This window comes from Chelon labrosus (assembly GCF_963514085.1).
Source record: "Chelon labrosus genome assembly, chromosome: 8".
NCBI lineage: Eukaryota > Metazoa > Chordata > Actinopteri > Mugiliformes > Mugilidae > Chelon > Chelon labrosus.
In genome coordinates, this window is record NC_140358.1 from 18,411,925 (window position 1) to 18,432,636 (window position 20,712).

Consider the following 20,712-nt stretch of genomic DNA (forward strand, 5'->3'; position numbering starts at 1 on the left):
CCTAAATGCTCTGAAATGAAACAAATTGCGCGAAGATGAAAAAGAGCTTTCAAAATAAAAGCCTATTTAAGGAAATATAGTAAAAATAAAATGCACACATTTCTTACATGTAAAAGAGAAGCACATCTAAATGTCATTAATTACCATTATAATTCATAAATGAACGAAAATAAAAAAAAAGTTATGAGCCAAAGGAACTTAATATTAATTTAATAACTATTAAACAGATTACATCATCACAAACAAACAGACACAAAGATGAAGTCAAACACACGACACAACAACTATTTAATCATACAGCAGTCATATTAACAATACCATTCGTCACATAATATATAAACCACATCAACAAATAAAGGTTGCTTTAATTTAAAGTAAAGCACTTCTGGTGATATCTCTTAGTCCTTTGGGAATCATTTTGTACAAGGCACCAGTGTGGGCGTCTCTCAGCAATCATGCAGGGATCTGAGTTTTAAGGCAAAGCAGGAGGAATGATCTCTGCGGTAGCAAACATCCATTGGTATGCAGCACTGTCGGGTCCTCTGCTGTTGAGAGAAACTGTGGGAACAAGGAACACAATAAATTAGAAAAATGTATGAGCAGAATCTAGCTGATGATAAAAGATGGCCGATCAAATGAGGATGTATTGTTTCTAGTTTTCAGGAGGAGTTTACCTGCAATGTTCAGAGTGCTGGGAGGACGGATTAAGGCCAGTGATGGAACAGGTACCAGATGGTGTCATTGGACAGCGCAGGCCCAAGTAGTGGGTTCAGCTGGGCCAGAATCGCTATTAACCAGCTGACGGACGTAGAAGACATTAAGATCACATGAGTTTTTACTTAAAAACACTTAATTTCTGAATCTACTCCAACATTTTGCATGAAACTGTATCCAGTTGTTAGGTTTGCTCAACATAATCTCAAAGTAGAGGCCTTTGGGAAATAACCTCACTTAGCTGCAACACTACTTTGTCTCTACTGCCCTCTTTTGCCCACTGACATGTAACATAACACCAGATGCACGCCAAATTGTGAATATAAATAATTGATCAGAGGACTAATACACTCCCCACAAGCATTGTTTTATTGTGATGGCAATGAATTAGTGTGGAATTAAAAAAGGAGGAACAACTGAATACCATCTGCATCAATCTCCAGCCTCTGCAATAAAAAAAAACGAGTGCCCACTTGTGGAAATGTTCTCCATTTCAAAAATGTACATCCCAGACCTGATTCTTCCTGAGCCTCCAGTATTTTGGTCAAATATGGTTGTAAATGTGGATGTACGTGAGAAACAGAAACCTTGGTGTAAGCTGATAATACTTACAAGAGATAGCAGCAGACTGCAGTTAACACCAGCATTACAACGATCACTCTGTGTGGGAAGAAAAAAAAAAAAAGGAGACAACGTCTATAAATGTTGTACTTAACCATTAAAGACTGAATACATGGTTTTAAAACAACGCGCAGGCTGATCTCGTGATGCGAGTGACAAACAGGCAAATAAAAGGAAGTAGCAACAGGTTTCGCACATTTTCCAGGGATGGAGTGTATTTATGTTGGAGTTTAATATCTAAATACAAAACTAAAATCTATTTCAGATGTATTGCAAATAACTTAAATAAATGTTAAAGAGAATAAAGCTTCAGGTAGAAGGGAAACTAGGGGATGTAACGTTAGCTTCAGCTAGCTAACACCAACTTTTACTTCGCAACCCAGTAACGTTAGCATAACAATGTTTAAACTCATTTAATCAGTTTAATTACGCTAAAACTCGTCTAAACAAACTTTTCCATTGACTTTCTACAACTTCCTGGATAAATAAAGAGGGTAAAGAGACAAGAGAGCACAAAACATGATCGTTAACTTAGCTACTGTTAGCCAGCTGAAGGCTACAGCGAAGCTAACAAACTCACCCTCTGTTTGGTCCTTTGGGGATAAACCAAGGTACGACTCCTCCAACGATGCCCCAGAACAGGGTCATCACTGAGATGGAGATCACAAAGCTCATTTCCGCCATGGTGCAGGTGTTGTCGAAACAATACCTCAGAAGTAGAAACTTTTAACTTGTTGCAACTTTAGTACGAGTTCAGCTGCCGCACACACACATATACGAGCCAGTCGATGACACAACGCAGGCAGCACGCATCACATGACTTCTCACTGGAGAGGAAGTAAAGTGAGTGAGTGCTGCTAGTGCTAATGGACCGATGGAAAGCATATTATTAATGAATGAGTAAGCAACAGCAGTAATACAATTAGCAGTATATATTAGATTAGCTGACTGTATACAACATATACTGCAAATATTTTTTTATACAAAGCTGCAGATGAATTTAAACCCTCACATATCCATGAACTAAACAGGTTGTTGATTATATGCACTTTTTATTCTGAGGATCTTCAATAAGTAACATAAGCAGTTTGTGCAAATTCTTCACTGCCAGGACCAGCAAAGCTAAGTAAACTATTTTTTTTTTTCAGGTAATTGTGTGACACCTACTGTGCATTGTGTAAAGTTACACCAATACAACCCCTGGCAAAACTTATGTAATCACCAGTCTTGGAGGATGTTCATTCAGTTGTTTAATTTTGTAGAAAAAAAGCAGATCACAGACATGACACAAAACTAAAGTAATTTCAAATGGCAACTTTCTGGCTTTAAGAAACACTAAAAGAAATCAAGAAATCAGTAACAGTTATTTTTTTAGACCAAGCAGAGGGAGAAAAAAAAATATGGAATCACTCAATTCTGAGGAAAAAATTATTAATTATGAAAAACAAACAAACAAAAGAACACTTCAACACACCACTTGTACTTTGTTGCACCACCTCTGGCTTTTATAACAGCTTGCAGTCTCTGAGGCATGGACTTAATGAGTGACAAACAGTACTCTTCATCGATCTGGCTCCAACTTTCTCTGATTGCTGTTGTTGCCAGATCAGCTTTGCAGGTTGGAGCCTTGTCATGGACTATTTTCTTCAACTTCCACCACAGATTTTCAGTTGGATTGAGATCCGGACTATTTGCAGGCCATGACATGGACCTTATGTGTCTTTCTTCAAGGAATGTTTTCACAGTTTTTGCTCTATGGCAAGATGCACCATCATCTTGAAAAATGATTTAATCTTCCCCAAACATCCTTTCAATTGATGGGATAAGAAAAGTGTCCAAAATGTCAACATAAACTTGTGCATTTATTGAAGATGTAATGACAGCCAACTCCCCAGTAATAATAATAATAATACATTTTATTTATAAGCGCCTTTCAAGACTCACAAGGACACTGTACAAAAACATAAAGACACAAAACAAGACAGAATAAACAAATGGAACAGTGCAATCACGGTGGATAGGCTTTCTGGAACAGGTGGGTTTTGAGTCTGGATTTAAAGAGAGGGAAAGAGTCAATGTTTCGGATGTCCAGTGCCTTTACCTGACATGCAGCTCCACATCATCAATGACTGTGGAAATGTGCATGTTTTCTTCAGGCAGTCATCTTCATAAATCTCATTGGAACGGCACCAAACATACCTTGCCCAATACAGTTCGGTCACAAATGTTGACTCCAGTTTCCTCCCATTTGTTCCTCATTTGTTTTGCTGTGCATTTTCTGTTTTCAATACATATTGCCTTAAGTTTTCTGTCTTGACGCTTTGATGTCTTCCTTGGTCTACCAGTATGCTTGCCTTTAACAACCTTCCCATGTTGTTTGTACTTGGTCCAGATTTTAGACACAGCTGACAGCATCCTCTCCTTTGTTTCAATTGACATCTCTCGTGTTAGAGCCATGATTCATGTCAATCCACTTGGTGCAACAGCTCTCCAAGGTGTGATCACTCCTTTTTAACTGCAGACCTGATGCAAAATTTACAGGGTGATTCTATAATTTTTTCCCTCTGCTTGGTCTAAAACAGTTACTGACTACCACATTTTTTTTTCTTGATTTCTTTTCGTGTTTCTTAAAGCCAGAAAGTTGCCATTTGAAATGACTTTAGTTTTGCGTCATGTCTGTGATCTGCTTTTTTTCTACAAAATTAAACAACTGAATGGACATCCTCCAAGACTGGTGATTCCATAATTTTTGCCGGGGGTTGTATAATGAGATTTTCTTCTGTTTTACACCAAATGGTTTTCACTATTAAAATGTGGCTGTGTATAAAGTATAATTTATCTTAGATGAATGATGTGCCTATTAGCAATTCTATTTGGTAGCCAAAAAAACTCATGCAGACTTCTATTGTATCATCAGCATATTGCAGATCAGTGTTTGAGCTTCAAAGAATATGAACATAGTTAACTAACAGGTCTTTTAAGACTCCATACGCAAGGAAATGTTCAATGGATAATCACTATCAAAAATGTGTAGCTCTATAGTGGCCTTTTTGAGCTAAAGATTAAAAATTGAGCCACTGCAATGTTGTATTTATGGTTTCTTTTCAGGATCTTTAACTCGATTTACACAGTATATGCATCTTTGTGGTGAATTACCTCAAACGATACATGCCAGTTTGAAATACAAATGTTCACACAGTAAAAAACAGGGCAACAGACACCATTGGATCCATTTATACAGTTTATTGATGGCAAAAGGTCATTTTCACTCCTGCATCTTCTCAATGGTTTCCTCCTTGTATTTGCCCTTCTCCTTTCCATCAGCGCGAGACTTGGCCTTGCGCTCAAGGATCTTCTTGCGGTCCTTGTCCAGCTTTAGCCTGGTGATAACCACCTGCACACACACACACAAAATAAGTTGTTAGTAAACCATGAAATATTTCATTGGCACTGCTACCATACAAAGACAAAAACACATACACACATTGATGTAAATTAATGACAAAACTAGTAACCAGCGACCTGTATGTCTCTCTGTATGTCTCTTTATATTGAACAAAATATATTGTCAAATGATTAATGACCTACTGCTATTAAAATGGTTTTAACAGCAGAAAAGAAATGACACAGCAAAAACACACAGGTGTAATAAGAAGCAATGTTACATTCCATACAGGTTAGCCTAATCTCAGCTCCAGGTGCATGCTGGGTCTGCAACCCCTGTCACTGGAACACACTTGACGCATATACTAGTGCGTATTCTGCTGTGAGAAGCCAAAACATTTGTGAATATGGCCTACTAGCTGAATCCAATGCTCTGCTGGCAGCATCAAAAGTGGAATTTGCTTTGGCCAGTTTGGATGCAGCTGAGAGCATGGCAAAATGCTGCTGTGTAGACTTTTCAATGGTCACATCTGGGTGACTGTTGGCAAGAGTTCACACAGCCTCATGACATTCGAGCACTACTTGAACTGCATAAACACAAACAAATCTGCAGAGTGCACAGGATGTAGCTAGGAATACATTAAATCTGACTTTTGTTTCTCCAGCTGCAACAACTAGCCGATTAATTGACAGAAAAAGGATGTGCAGCTTCTTGATAGGAAACTGATAATAATAAAAGCTATACAAGTGTAACAGAGCTAACGAGAGAGCAAGGTAGATGTGAAACAGTCTGTAATGACCTACACAATGGCCTGAGGAGATCTAATAAGGTCTAGTGTAACACAAATGAGCACAGGTGGTCATAAAAGCACAATAGCCAAGCAATCAATATCGTTTTCATTTAAAATGTGTTCTGTTTTGTCAAGACTTAGTTGTTTGTGTGGAAAAAATTTAATTTAAGTTAATTTATACCACTTTATGTCTGGCAGGGATCCTTACAATTATACATTACAAAATTTACATAAGAGTATTTCTTTCCAGGCACTCTCATCCAGTGGAATACTATTTAGTGTAAAGGAGTCTGTTCTTTTCTGACCATCATATACAGTCACCTTCCACAAGAATTAGAAACTTTCATGCAACTTTTTAAAGACTCTGACTTGATATTTAACTTTGATAGAAATGTATTTGACAAATTGAAATCATCTTTAGTTACATACTGCATCAACATTTTGTAGTTACAAAATTTATTTAATTAAGACTGCATTATCTTTTAAGACCAACTCTGCCTTCATATTTTACATATTACTTCCTGGATTTTAATTTCCTTTATAATGCGAGTCAAAACATAAACGCAGTCTAACTGCTACAATCAATTACCAGTTAAGCATACTTAAAACAATAAAGGACTCAACCTTGATAGCCCTTTGTAAAAATATGGTCTACAACTGAAAAGATGTGCATCAGAAAACTTCCAATATCCAAAGAAACTATCTTTTAAATCTGTATGAAAATCTTATCACCAATCCTTCACTATGATGTAATTCAATACAACAATACCGTGACAGGCTCAATGTTTACCACAAAGTTCATCAACATCTGACGCAGAATTAATAAAAACTACAAACTTTGCTGTATAACAAGTCTTTAACCTGATATACAGAGTTGAAAAACTTCAGTGTGGTCAGACATCTTTCCCTTAACCACACTCCTCTGGTCAGTCATACCACTCCTGAACCATAACAAATACAACACTATACTTACAGTAGAGTATAAATAATAATCATGTAAGTGGTGTTTAAGATTTTAGACTGAGCTTTGGACGTTAAGTTTTCACTAAACATTAAGAAAATGTCACAAGATCACATCTTAGGCGTCAGTCTGACAGTTTAACACAAGTGTGCATCCTCTGCCCATTATGGGACACTATTACTGAACACCGCCATCTGCATGGTTTCCAGGGAGACAGGCACAGCCACACAACTTGAAGATCTACACGACTGTCTCACCTTGCTGGGGTGGATGCCGACATGGACTGTGGTTCCGTTGGCCTTCTCTCTCTGGACACGCTCAATGTAGATGACGTACTTCTTCCTGTAGACCTGCACCACTTTGCCAATCTGCTGGCCTTTGTAGTGTCCACGGACCACCTTTTGGTGAAAGCACAAGCACGTCAGGCAAATACAGCACAAATACAAAAAATTTTTAAATTACCAGATAAACTTTGCAACAATTCAAAGCAACATACCTGGACTTCGTCATCTTTGCGGATGGGCATGGACCTCACGTTGTACTTTTGGCGGAGCTCCTTGGACAGGGGGGAAGACATGATCTTCCTCCTGATGTGTGAGGGGGCATTGAAGTGCCTCTTGCGGTTCTTGCGACGAGAGGATGTTACAAATGGATTCAGCTTCATGATGCTGTGAGGAAACACGTACAGATTAAATTACCTGATGAAATCTACAGGTGAAACACACATCACAACTGCTGAACGTGTACAGTGCTAACACTGATAGCTTCAGTCAGATAAAGATGGAAACTATATGCGCAGCTATACTTTCAATTTTGGGTTTCCTACATACGGCATTATGACAGACACTACACAATGTGCGATAAAAAGAAACCTAAAAAGGCTTATGTCTTTTTTAAAAGCCAGCTAGCTGTCTAGGTTAGGTTAGCTCTTCAAAGCTACATGCTAAGCTACCAAAACGAGCCCCGAAGCTAGCATAATAGAGCAAAGATACTGCTGTGGTAGAATTTCTGTAACGACATTAACCCAATATTATTATCGAACAAGCTACAGAATAAAAAGAAACCCATTCGCTGTAAAATAAGCCGAGTAGTAACTGCTAGCATCGTGAATTTAGCCGCTTCCCTGTAGTTAGCAGACATGCGGATACCGAAGCACCTAACAGAAGAGACCCAACACTGGAAGCATTTATTTATTAATCTATCCCAAACATGGAGTCAATATTTACGGTTTTTTAATTGTATATGTGTTTACGTGGTGTTTACACTTGCGTGGGGACACAGAGTAACGCTAAATGCCGGATGGATGGTGATAACTTTGGTGAAATTATCTGCCAGGAATTCTTACCCTGCCGTTTGCTCCTCTATGGCCGGCGGAAAAGAGACTCGCAATGTACTTCCGCTGGCATTAGTTCACATCCAAGTCTCGCGAGATATCGAGAGACTAGGAAGAAAAACACAAATACACACTTCTTCGGCAAACACAGAAGACAACATTGCTTATATTCAGTCGTGGTGGCATTTTTAACACTCTTACAGATAGATAGATAGATAGATAGGTTTTATTTGTCACATGCACAGTTATACATAGTACAATGCAGAGTGAAATGTATTGTTGTACCTGCAGCCAGTAGTAAAAAAAATATAAGTACTATAGTAAACAGTAGTTTGCACACAAGGTAAGCAATATAAGTGTAATGTACACGGATAGAGAAATAAAATAAAAAATAAAAATATAAATATAGACTCTCACAGCAAGAAGGTCACCGGTTCGAATCCATGGGCCGGCTGGCCTTTCTGTGTGGAGTTTGCATGTTCTCCCTGTGTCTGCGTGGGTTCTCTCCGGGTACTCCGGCTTCCTCCCACCATCCAAAGACATGCTTATTAGGTTAATTGGTGATTCTAAATTGTCCGTAGGTGTGCGTGTGAGTGTGAATGGTTGTCTGTCTCTCTGTGTGTGGCCCTGCGATGGACTGGCGACCTGTCCAGGGTGTACCCCTGCCTCTCGCCCGATGACAGCTGGGATAGGCTCCAGCAGACCCCCGTGACCCTTAACAGGACTAAACGGGTATAGAAGATGAATGAATGAATGAATGAATGAATAAATATAGACTGAATAAAAATATAGACTGGTAAACTTAGAGGGGGGGTAGTTGTATATGTACATAAATTTCCAGTATTTAGCAGCTACATGAATAAAGTGCAGTGATATTTAAGTCCAGTTACATGTGTTTCAAGTAGTTGAACTCGATTAATTAAGATTGCTTAATTTTTTTTTGTTAATTTGAGCATTTTTAAAAAAAAATATATTATCATCCTTTATTATCGCAAGTTAAAGCACAGTATAGGCTAAGTTTAAAAGCATTTACAGTCAAAAAATGAAACAGCTGTAGTTTGCCGCTTTTATTAGGAGACATTAAAAACTTCAGTTTGATGAAATAAATTCCACTAGATGGCGCCAAACATAACTATTCCATAGCATCATCAGGCAAACAAGTTTTGTCTATGATTCATCAAGTTTGGGCCTCTTATCATAACACACCACGCTGATATATATTTTTCTGGCATTAAAGATAAACAACTAAAACTGGTGGTGGTGGGACGAAAACACATATCAGAAACAGGATTAACCATGAAACAGGCGAGTCAATTCAAATGACAAATTTAATATTTAGCTACTACATATCCAGTTTATATGTAAACATCCCAGGAACAACTTCATCTTCATCATCATCTCTAATTGGATGCAATATTGCTCTAATTTGCTCAAGTGAGCTGACAAAGCAATAATGGTGTTTACATTGACCTCCCATCTGTGAGGACAGAAGCGACCCCCTGTCCTGGTCAAACAACTACTAGGCGCGCGGAGTGAACTACCGACGGACAGGGGAGGCGGAGACGCGCTCGCACCGTGCGCTGTTTTGCTCCGCGGGCGTCGCGCAGTTGTGCCGGAGCCTGCTGCCTGCCGTTTCGAAAAGTGATGCTGTCATAGCCCCCCTGCGCCGCGGACATATAGAGCCTCTTTCCCCTCCCGCACCTCCCCGGATCTCCTCTCCTCTCTCTCTCTCTCTCTCTCTCTCTCTCTCTGGCTCGCCTGGCTGGCTGTCGCGGCAGCAGTGCGGATGTGGAGCCCGCAACGCAGCGCTCTTCAGCCGTCGGCAAGCACCGGAGAAGAAGATGAAATGTTTTTCCCGTTATCTGCCGTACCTCTTCCGCCCTCCGAGCACCATCCTGTCCTCCACTTGCCACACCGAAGGTAGGGTGGGCCGCCGATTTGGGGGGGAGTGAGTGGGGGATTTCACGGTGCTGTGAGTTGCTTACTTTGAGCGTGTGACATTAATGTTAGGGCTGACACTCGTACAGCACAGGCTACATGTGTAGAAGTTAGACGGTCCAGTTGCAGGGCTAGCCTACACACAGCCCACTGCAGATCTCTCACAGTGCGCGAAGTTGTTGGAGCCATTCTTAAATCTTGGTATGAACAAGAGGAAATGATTTCTGACTGAGAGGGATTTGTGTCTAGCGTTTGTAAAGAGGGAGCACTCATAGTCTCACTCACTTTGCTTCCTTTAAAGCTGTCAACACACAGGCCTTTAAGCATGCCAAGAAAGAAAGTCAGTTTGTGGAGTTGCATGACAAGTACCCTCCTCACGCCTGATTCATTCGATCAATTCACACATTGCTTAGATGCCCTCAGACAACACCTGGCTCAATTCACTGTTTCACTTCACCGTGCAATCGCCCCAGAATGCCAAACACCTCTTCCCATACAGAGAAATGCACTATTTTCCTGGCGTTAAAAGGCTGAATTGGGCCGTCCATGAGAGCGATAAATGCCTTCATATACGGGCTGGTCAATTCATCCTGGTGATTGTGCTGTCAGAGGCAGTCCAATGGGGTTAGAGTGTTTGTATAACCAGCCATTTACTAGGTCATAATGTGGAGTCTGAGGCATTGCATTATTTAGCTTTGCATGGTTGCCCTCCTTCCTGTGCGCGCTCTGCCCTCAGCCCTCTGGCACAGGAAGGAAGATAGTGTGGTACAGTGTACAGTGCAGTGTGTGGTGGTCATGGCCAGGGCCCTTCACAGCCTCTAGAGCCAACGAGATGACCTATATCTGTATATTCATAAAGGAAGAGGAAGAGAGACAATCTGTTTGGGCTTAATAAACAGGAAGTACAGCCAAAACAACATGCGAAGAGAAATGTTTAACGGAACATGGAGGAGTATGAGAGTAATAAATAAAATGACAGCTCTGTAATTTGGAGTTCAAGACTCATAAAAGGAACTTGTACATGCCAGATGTGACAGATTACTGTATCTACATGGTGTCACCATCATCATAACAAAGTGTCATCTAAAGCAGCTTAAGTACATCAACATCAAAACATAATTAAAGTTCCTGTATGTTAAGAAGCCGTTTTCTTACTCTGAATCCCATGACTCTATGCCCAAGATAAGGGAGTGGTGTAGTAGAGGAAGTGATGGATCACTAAACATGGAGCTCAGCCACAGTAACGTGATACATGATCCCGTGTTGCTCTCTGAAGCACTTGCATGCAGGAAGCAAGGCCGAAAGATGTTGAATCTCATGTGCCGGAGGTCGGCAGGGTGTGATGACACAGCAGATGACCTTGGAAATGATGATGTGGAATAAGACACAGGTCATTTCCCCTGCGCGCTATCTGCTGCGCGCGCGGTACGCGTTTCAAAAAAAGTAAGAAAAGGATGTTTTTCGGCGTTAATCTCTGCGCACACGCACGTTAGCGTTGAATGGAAGCTTGTGTTTTCACATCCTGTCATGACCTTGTCACCGGGGTTCGCCCTTCCTTTAGATCTGCTGGTCTCGAGGAGGCCAGCCGGTCAGTCTGCGCATCGCTGTTAGTCCTCCTTCATGGCTGCTCCAGCTGAGCAGAGTTCACCCCAGGGAAGATGAGTGTGCAGTTACCATGTAAGCGGAAAATACATTATATAAGCCTTGTACTGGACCATAGTGTGTGTGTGTGTGTGTTTGTTTATCTGGGCCATTGTGCAGAATAGTGTGCCAGCATCTCTTGGATTCACCTGGGTCCATTCTCTGAGGGATACACAGCCAGCTTTTATCTGTCTGCGCCCCCTGTGTTAAGTTTCTCTGTGGCTTTTATCTATTTACCGTCCCTTGGTGTTATATTTTTCTCCCATTTCACATCAATCTGTCAGTTCTCGTGTGATGGATTAAGTCTTAAAGGTTTCTGATGGGTGTGTGCCTGTGCATCTCACCCCGCCGCTGTTTTGTGTTTGAGTCAGGGAAAAAAAAAAATGTGCGTCCCCAACTGACACCTCACCGCATCTCACGGTGCCATCAATCAACAGAGCCGGTCCTGCATCAGCTTCCTCGTCTTCCTCCTCTGAGTGTATGAATGAAACTGTGATACATTATTTGTAGGGGTATGACAGAAAAAAAAAATCAGAATAGAGAAGTGGACTTTTCTGATTTGATGTGTGACAAGTTTTTGTCTTAATGATTAATGACTATAGCTGACACTTGTCTTGGGTTATATATGTTCTATGTTCTTTATGTCAGTGCCGCTGGAAGAATTTTGTCTGCTCCTTGCCAGAGCATGGCACTGAGTTGGAGCCATAGGGACACAGGGCATGCTTCTGTGCATTTACACCATTATCATACATCTTGCTGCGTTGAAATTACTCTCATAGAAACCTAGTTCACAGCTCAGAACGCGCATCACGCAATCGTCCTGTCCTTGCATGCCGCAGGGGACAAACACCCCGCACACACAACTCACATAATTCACACGTGACCGTTCTGTTTCTGTTTGGTCAGCTTTTCAAAAAGGAAATTGTCCTTAAAAAGACAGTCTACACCCGCTTTTAAAATACTCCATATTAGAAAACATGGTGTCCTTTAAGTTCCACACAAGAAGTTTGTGGGCTTTCTTGTTGTCGCCTTGTTGTGATCACAGAGGAACATTTAGTAGCTTTAAAGCCAGACAGTATGCGCTGATTGTACACAGTATTGTATTCTTGTATTCTTAAAATTTTGGTGGATCAGCTTAGCTTGTTGCTCCCAAAACTTCAACAATTATAGCATTTTGAAAATACTTGGCGGATATCGTATCGTATCGTATCATATGGCATCGTATCGTATCGTAGCGTAGCGTAGCGGTCATGGTACTGACCATCATAAACAGATTAAATACTGATATGATATGTGACCACTTGTGATCAATAAGGATATGTTGCATGCATCATATCGTATCGTATCGTATCGTATCGTATCGTATGATGTAATGATCACCATAAACTGATTAAATCCACATTAAATAGGGGTTTTGTGTTGTCATGACGTTGTAAAATAGTTTCTGTACCCTGGTTATCCTCTTGTGTTAAAGCACATCGCTTGTGATCGTATGTGTACTTCATCAGTCCGTTGCAGTAGAGTGTATACCTTCCTGAGGGAGTTCGCCATGACATGCAGTGCTCTGGGAAGATATTCCAAACTGTAACAAATGGGGGAGAAATGCAAACAAAATGTCAAGTTTAGCATAATAAAGGGTAAGTGGGGTGTAAGCTTAGAAATGTTTATGTTTGAACATTATCTTGGCTCATTGCACTTTCTCCCCTTCATTTAGCAATGATGCAAGAAAATCAAAAAAGCATTCATACAGAGGAAGCACACACTTATGGGCCCTACGCAGCAATCATTTCATGCCGAATTAATTGAAGGGGAAGAAATGAGTGCCTGCCAGGAAGACAGTCAACACAGAAATCGATCAAACGCTTTGGGAAAAGTTCAGCAGCAATATGCTGTGAAAGTATAAGTCACATTTGGACAGAGGACAAAGACTTGTTATTCCCACAGAGGTGGATCTCAGGAGCCAGTTGGGAACTGAAATGAACATGACGTTCGCATTGCACAGTCAGATGAAAACACAATAACATATCAGTGTCTTTCTCACACGGCACCCTCCCTCGATCTCAATTTACCACAAACACTTCCTGCTAGGTTTCCACAGTAAGCGTACACGAAAACAAGGAAAGAAGTGGACAGTTACAGTATCAGTGAGACTCCCCTCACTCTTCCAGCTTCCCAGGAGATAATGTATCATTACAGCAAAGTGACGCAAGTCCTTTTTGTCTTCTTTCTTTATCACAGTTTCACAAATTTTAGAACTACACTAAATGTTTTACCTCTGGCTTCTGACTCGAGCCTCACTGTTTTTAACCCTCTCGGTTAAACAGCATCGACTCGGCCCCTGTTGGGAGCCGTGTAGCCAGACAAAGGGGCTTCTTATGAAGCTGGACGGCTGGGCCTTTGCTCTGACAACCTCCAATAGAGACACACCTACTATTGGGATTGGGGTATATATAGAAACACAGGATGGGCTTCCTCTTGCTCTAGGTCTCCCTCACTGCCATCTGTCTCTGTGGTTTTATAAAAGGTCCTGATGGGATGAGTGAGACAGCTTACAGACAGTGCTGTAATAAAATCAATTAAATATATTCTGATGTATGGCAAGGTCCCTTCATCTATTTCTTCTCTTAGCTATTAATAATGTGCAATCAGTAACTGACCGTGTATTGTTTCAGTGTAATATATACTTCAGTGTGGTGAACCAGCTTATAGAGGAAATGTTATTTGGATAGCGTGTAATTAAAATGTTTTCAATATTGTTTTTCTCTATGTATTACAGACAATCTTTGTTGTACCCAGGCTAAGAAGTAACAAGTGTGAGGCGTACCCTGGTGACACACTCGGATGACAGGCTTTTCTTGTTTGCATTTTAGCCTTTTGAAGCTGTGTAAAGTTAGACTAGCTCAGATGAAACTTTAATGAGATTGTGCAGCAGCCGAGAAGAGTATATGCAATTCATCAGAAGAACAATTGGTACAGGAGATGATAAGATAAATGCAGACACTCGTATTTGAAATGATGAAAAAGTAAGAAAACTGTGTGTGCATGGCGTTAAATTGTTATTTACATAGGTAGTGAGGCATACAGTAAATGCACGGGGTACTTGTGCAGTTAGGGAGTACACGGAAAGACTGTCCCAGCCTATGAGTCTGAGTGATATTTAATGACACATGCTGCTGCAATTAAGAGTGTATAAAAACGAAGCAAATGGTGAAATAGTAAGTGAAAAGTGGTTAGGAGACATATCTAAATGATAAACACAATTTCCTCTTTGAGTAAATTTGTGGTATTTATCTTCTTGTTATTAAAATAGCTGCAATAATCTGGCTTAGCTCAGCCTCACCACCACAGCAGAGTCTTCAGTGAAAACTGTCTAACCCCGGAGCAAAAGGCAAATGAAGTTAGAGACTCTCTGGACAATATAGAGGCGCATTTATAACAGCAAAGGGATAACATATTTTCTTTAGGATGGGGGGGAAACCCAAAAATTGTTCATAATTCTTCAATGTTTTGTTTTAGGCCACTTTCAGGCAGTTTCTACTGTTCTATTTATGCATGCATTACCTTGCCAGGCATCTGAATTCTCACAAGATTCACAAAATCACACGGCAGTCCATCTGTCTGGGCTTCAAGCTGCAGCAGGATACATTGGGCTGAACTACAATTGCTCGACCAGTCAGCATCCATGTGACAAAGTAGTGGAAGTGATGGTTTTAGGTTTAGCAACAGTCACAACGATAGTTCATCCAGTCATTTGCAAACTATTTATTGAAGTTGCCCTTTTCAAACAGTTTCCATAGATGACCTCCTCCACATTTCTGTTCCACAAACACATCTGGCACATCAGGTTAGTTTAAAGGTCTAGTGTGTAGGAGTTAGTGACATCTAGTGGTGAAGTTGGAGATTACAACAAACAAAATACACCACTCCCTTTCCAAGCATGTGGGAGATGTTCTGGCCACTGAAACATGGCGGCTCAACATGACACACTCCGTGGGCCTACTTCTTGTAGTTATGTAAGGCTCATTTATTTTAAGCTACTAAAAACACAATCATTTGTTTTTACAGGGAATTACAGTAATTAAAACACAACTGTAAATATTAGATTTTTGCCGCCCCCCTAAGTCCTACACGCTGCTCCTTTAAATAACACAGGGCTGAAAAAAGAAAATGAAATGAACACATCTGGTAAATGGCAGGTGGAGTTGGTTTGATTCACCACGAACCGAAACGATAATGGTTGAGAATCACCGCCTTTCAGCATATGTTTATAGTCTGTGGAAAGTAAAAGCTAGAAAGAGAAGTGTGCCTTGAAGAAGTACACCCACAAAACTTTCAAGTTTGCAATAGAATGACTAATACTTCCCTCCAGATAGTGAGAACAGTAATGGTATGCAGTAGATTGAAACGCATGACTTTAGTTTTCTGATCTTTTCAAACACCCCTCTCCAAGCTTTACGCACACATAATAGTAATTACATACATATTATGTACCCAACCCAAAAGGCCCCAGGAAAACAAGTGGGGATAAAAAAAATACTGTCATCTGCTCTTAGGATAGTGGAGAAAGAATTTTATGGCGTGAGACACGGCCTGGTGTTTATCTCAGCTCTCTGTAGAAACCCAAACCCAGCCATACCCGCAGGAGTAATGGCTCTCATCCAATTAGATCTCGGTTTAGGTTCCCCTTTATAGTTTCCCCAGTATAGTTTTTCATTGTCCCGCTGAAAATAGCCTCTGATTGTTGCAGAGTCATCACAGCCCTGTTTGTACAGGATGTAAGGTCGATACGAAGCAGGGATGAAAACCAAAACATAGTCTAGAGCAGATGGAAAGAGAGAAAGCTGTTTGTGGGACGTTTCTTGCGTCCTTGAGTATAGTGTGTGTGTGTGTGTGTGAAAAAGAAAAATACACTGCATCACTCCCCATGTCATAGTCCAATGAAGGCTTTTACTGTTCTGTCTGAATGGTGTTCTACACACAAGACATGGCACTAGTTAAATAATGTATCTTAATGCTACTGTATGAGGCAGCAGACAGCACCAGTACATGAAGTACCAGTCTGTCTCCATGCTGTCTCTTTTCACTTGCTCCCTCAACCCCCTGAACGCACACTCACAAAACACACAACTGTATGAATGGATGGACGGCACATGATGTCACGCGATGAGTCATCAATCAGCAAACCAGCTCTCTGGTCTGCTTCAGTCTTTTTTTTTCTCGCTCACCTCTGATATTTGCGATACAGCTGCACATTTGAACTAGCAGCTGGACGCACCTTATTTATAACTGTTATTGTTGTGCAGAAAAGGAAGTTCCAAGTTCCCCTGTGTGAACCTTATTAGTCATCCGCCTGTTTAAGCCTGTGAAGTACTTGTTAGATTCAGGAAACAGTGCATCATTAAGTGCGTACATCAGTAGCTCAACCCTGAGATCCTGCTGGAATTCAACATTTAGTATTTAATATTCACCTTCACCATATTTGGTCAGATGTTTTGTGTTCTAGTCACATCAAATAGTCTCAGATGAGTTAGGAATAATCTAAATTTCACTGTCCAGTTCTTTTCTAACCAAATACACTGATCAGCCACAAGATTAAAACCACTGACAGGTTAAGTGAATAACATTGAGCATCTTGTAATAATACAATGTTCTGCTGGGAAAGTTTCGGACCTGGCGTTCATGTGACTGTTACTTAGACATGTACCGCCCACCTAGACCAGACCAGACACCCCTACTCCGTAGCAATGACGCTTCATTCCCAGCAGGATACAGCCTGACACAGGCACACACACGCAAACAGTTTAGGAACAACTCATAAAACATGAAAAACAGCACAAGGTGTTGACCTGGCCTCCAAATTCACTAGATCCCAAACTGATCAAGTATCTGTGGGATGCACTGGAACAAGCCTGATCCACAGAGGCTCCTCCCCTCAACCCATAGGACCCAAAGGTCCCCACTAACAACATTGTGCTGCAAGACACCACAGGACACCCTCAGAAGACCCATGTCCATTCTCTGATGAGTCACAACTGTTTTGGAGGCAACACAATATTAGGAAGGTGGTCATAATGTTATGCCTGATCTGTGTAACTGCAAATGCAACTCACTGGTGAACATAGTAACCAATCTATATTATATGTGAATGTATTGTCATCTGTGTGGTGCAACAACACAGTATTTTCTTTTAAAGTTTTGCCATGATGTTTTTATCGTGTAGTTTTATTCTTCTCTTCCTTTCAGATGAGCTACTGAAACTTCCCTGCACTTTATGGCCAAAGGTTTTACTTTAAAAGGATTTTAATTTAATCGTTTTATAGATTAGAATGATTCTATACCAGAACTGTGAAATAAATATATCGAGAAGTTAAATCATAATTGGAATTACGTTCATGCTTCTAGCATAATAAATAATAAATCCATTTAGGGTTTTGCTGAAGTCTTTTAATACCATTATTGCCAGATTAACTAATATAATATTTAATTTAAACTGCGCAAAGTGCAAACTGGAGCCTGACAAAGCACATCTTCTCGTAACTTGAATACATTACACCTGAATTCAATTTGAATTAATGCTCCTTGCTAATAATCTGTTTTGGCAAAGTGCCCCACTTAACCGGCTACGTCCCGGTGGAGTTTAACCAGATTTTAAATCCCACCATGACACCAGCACCATACACTGGGATTATGTGGACGTGACACAGTGACAGTCTCCGGGATAAGCGTCTCCCTTGAGATACGCAAGTGTCCCAAACTGATTTGAGTCAGAGGACGAGGTAAGAGAAGCCTAAACAAAATAAGACGCTATTTTGACATTGTCCGTAACAGTCCGATCAACTCTGAAGAATCTGTTTTGAATAGTGTTTGGTTTACAACATTAAAGGCCTTTCACATCTGCCTCTATATTTTGACATATCTATATTAAAAACTGAACAAAATACAGAAAGAACGTGTAATCTCAAACTCAAACATGTGAGATTCTGCCCTGAATCCTGTTGTTAAAGCAAATAAGACACAGACGTGGTTAGGCGTTTGATTCCATTTTTAACCTGACATTAACCTTTGAATAAATTGCCCTCTTGTCCTACCTAGCAGCCATAGTCGGACTTTAAAATGTGCCAGAGGGCAGACTTTTGTCCCCATTATGTTAAAATGAGCTTTGTTCACTTTGTTCTTAACCTCGGCTCAGTGTGATTAGGGCACATTGATCTGACCAAATGGCTCTGTGACCCACCTACCATAAAATGTGTTTAGAGGCCTGGTGTGTGACAAAGTACGACGCCGAGCCTAAATTAGGTTTCCCACCAGCAGCCAATTTTACGCTTGGAAATGACTTACAGTAAATAATTTCTGAGGGCCAAGGACCAACACGCCCAAACCGATTTATTCTGAGAGACATTTTTCTTTGCTATGTAATGACCTACACTTTGTGTTGTGCTCCTCAAAGTGACATTGTGCAAAGTCGGGTTTGTAGTCCCCTCTTTGGCAACAGAGTTCTGGGGAATAAAGCAGTAGCATAAGGCTGATGTCGGTGGCTGCAGACAGTGGGGTGTATTTCACCGAGCCCATCTGGTCTGCCTCGAAAGTGTTGCTGAGTATGAGAGAGGCGGTCAGGCCGTGGAATAGAGCGGGTGATGGATGGGGGCGACGCGGGCGGGGGGGGGGGAGGGGAGAAGATGAGAGTGCAGATTTTGGGGAAAAGGGAGCTCTTTTCCGGCGGAGTTTGAATCTCAGGCTTGGCTGTGACACACTGCTCTGCCTGTTTTCATACCAAGCACTCGACTCTGGCTCCTAACCAGCTTCAAGCAACCAACGCCTCTGAGCCCAAGAACCCACCGGCCTCGCTCTCCTCCTCTTTTCTTCTCTCCCGACTTTTTGGCTCACCCCCCTCCCTTCCACATCTTCGTCCCTCAGGCTCTCATTCACTGCCTCCTTCCTTTGGCTTTCTGTTTTCGATTTTTTCTTACCTTCACTCTCTCTTTTCTCCATCCTTCCGGTAGTACAGAGGTCTATGGGATAGGACCAGGGCCTCCTGGTTTCCATAGCGATACTTTGTGTCCTGATGTCATTAGTATTGACGATGCGCAGCTAGGCCAAGCTGTCCTGGCACACCGTCTGTTTACTGTTTACCCCAAACTTAAACCATTCACTGTGAGATTAGTGCGTCTGTGCATGTGTGTGTGAGACAGTTTAGTCTGACTGTTGCTGTTTTACATTCAGATGGGGATAATGTTGAATAAAAACATCAAGAGATAGAAGAAGTGTTTAATTTGTGATTGCCTGATGAAAAAGCTTTTAGTGTAAAGCGGCGCGGTCCGGTTCCAGGAGCTGGGTCAGCACCAGGAAGAGGCTTGGCGTTGTCGAAATTTTGTGAAAAAAACCCTCCTCTTCTCTATCCGTTTGCTCGCTGTATGATTACTGACGCGTGTCCGCAGAGCACAACTCCCTGTCTCACTCCTCTTTCGGCTTCACCGGCTCATCTGTCTGAGGAGACGGGCGCCCTCTTAGCACCGCTCCCCTCACAAATGCGTGCGAGTGTGTTTATCTGCGTTCTCGCTCACTCAAGTGCACGACCTCATATGTCTGCGCTGAATACTCAAGTCCCGGGGACACTCCCGCGTCTCTACCTCTTGCAGCTTGTTCGGCTCAGAGCTCTCCTGCAGGCCCTCAGCTGGCAGATCGCGTTCTCCGTGTTGCCAGAGTAATTAGTCGTGCTCGGTGTCTGAGGCCAGGGGTGGACGGAATATGGATCCCGTATTGATGCTGCTGTCGCGTCACGAGCACATCTACGGTGCTCGGCCCGGACACATGCACAGACCTGACATATAAATAAACTCCTGGTCACATCTTCCTCTTCTAGGACTTCAGATAATCATTAAAGATTGCCTTGGGATGCAGAGGGGGAAAAAAGAAAACACTTCCTGCATTGATTGAAATGTGAACTGAGTCTCTCTCTCTCACACACACACACACACACACACACTTTAGCGTAGCTTATTTTAGGGATATTCCATTTAAGTCAAACCAATACCATGATATTTGTTTACCACCGATAGACGTGCATTGCCGTGTATGTACGCCCACTTTCAGGTTCATTAGGTACCTTAGTGAAAACCAATACATTTTAATATAGCAGTCCTGCACTAACCGTGTTTTCATTTTGGAGGCTATCCTCACAGTTTAATATCACCACAGACTACATCCTCCAAAATGATCATCCAGTTGAATCACCACCTTTCCGACGGCTTTTCAGCTGAACATGATAACAGTCACGAAGGGGGATTTAGCGCAGGGCCGTTGCGTTAGAAATGCATTCATTTTGTGTACCT

At 41.4% G+C, this 20,712-nt stretch overlaps 3 protein-coding genes across 3 annotated transcripts in view; 1 reads left to right on the forward strand and 2 right to left on the reverse strand.

Moving 5' to 3' along the window:
• Positions 1-194: 194 nt before the first annotated feature.
• Positions 195-2,200, reverse strand: atp6v0e1 (ATPase H+ transporting V0 subunit e1). The gene is made up of 4 exons (XM_084550161.1): positions 1,916-2,200; positions 1,327-1,374; positions 675-798; positions 195-558 (listed from the first exon to the last, which is right to left on the reverse strand). The coding sequence occupies exons 1-3, from the start codon at positions 2,017-2,019 to the stop codon at positions 705-707; spliced, it is 246 nt and encodes an 81-aa protein (XP_084406287.1). The 5' UTR covers positions 2,020-2,200; the 3' UTR covers positions 195-558; positions 675-704.
• Positions 2,201-4,563: 2,363 nt separating this feature from the next.
• On the reverse strand, positions 4,564-7,853 carry rpl26 (ribosomal protein L26). The gene is made up of 4 exons (XM_084549708.1): positions 7,817-7,853; positions 6,968-7,139; positions 6,729-6,869; positions 4,564-4,729 (listed from the first exon to the last, which is right to left on the reverse strand). The coding sequence occupies exons 2-4, from the start codon at positions 7,133-7,135 to the stop codon at positions 4,601-4,603; spliced, it is 438 nt and encodes a 145-aa protein (XP_084405834.1). The 5' UTR covers positions 7,136-7,139; positions 7,817-7,853; the 3' UTR covers positions 4,564-4,600.
• A 1,184-nt stretch (positions 7,854-9,037) lies between these two features.
• Positions 9,038-20,712, forward strand: part of ppp2r2ba (protein phosphatase 2, regulatory subunit B, beta a) — a 42,013-nt gene continuing 30,338 nt past the window's right edge. Inside the window, exon 1 of the mRNA XM_084549706.1 lies at positions 9,038-9,724. Within this exon, the coding sequence (XP_084405832.1) occupies positions 9,646-9,724 (79 nt within the window). The 5' untranslated portion in view covers positions 9,038-9,645. The remainder of the gene's footprint in view (positions 9,725-20,712) is intronic.

Excerpts from the sequence above, each read along its gene's own strand:
- atp6v0e1 (XM_084550161.1), bottom strand. The coding sequence starts at position 2,019 with ATGGCGGAAATGAGCTTTGTGATCTCCATCTCAGTGATGACCCTGTTC. Across the intron at positions 1,375-1,915 it reads CCCAAAGGACCAAACAGAGG|AGTGATCGTTGTAATGCTGG; the intron begins GTGAGTTTGTTA and ends CTTCCCACACAG. Across the intron at positions 799-1,326 it reads GCAGTCTGCTGCTATCTCTT|CTGGTTAATAGCGATTCTGG; the intron begins GTAAGTATTATC and ends TACGTCCGTCAG.
- rpl26 (XM_084549708.1), bottom strand. The coding sequence starts at position 7,135 with ATGAAGCTGAATCCATTTGTAACATCCTCTCGTCGCAAGAACCGCAAG. Across the intron at positions 6,870-6,967 it reads GCAAAGATGACGAAGTCCAG|GTGGTCCGTGGACACTACAA; the intron begins GTATGTTGCTTT and ends TTTCACCAAAAG. Across the intron at positions 4,730-6,728 it reads TCGGCATCCACCCCAGCAAG|GTGGTTATCACCAGGCTAAA; the intron begins GTGAGACAGTCG and ends GTGTGTGTGCAG.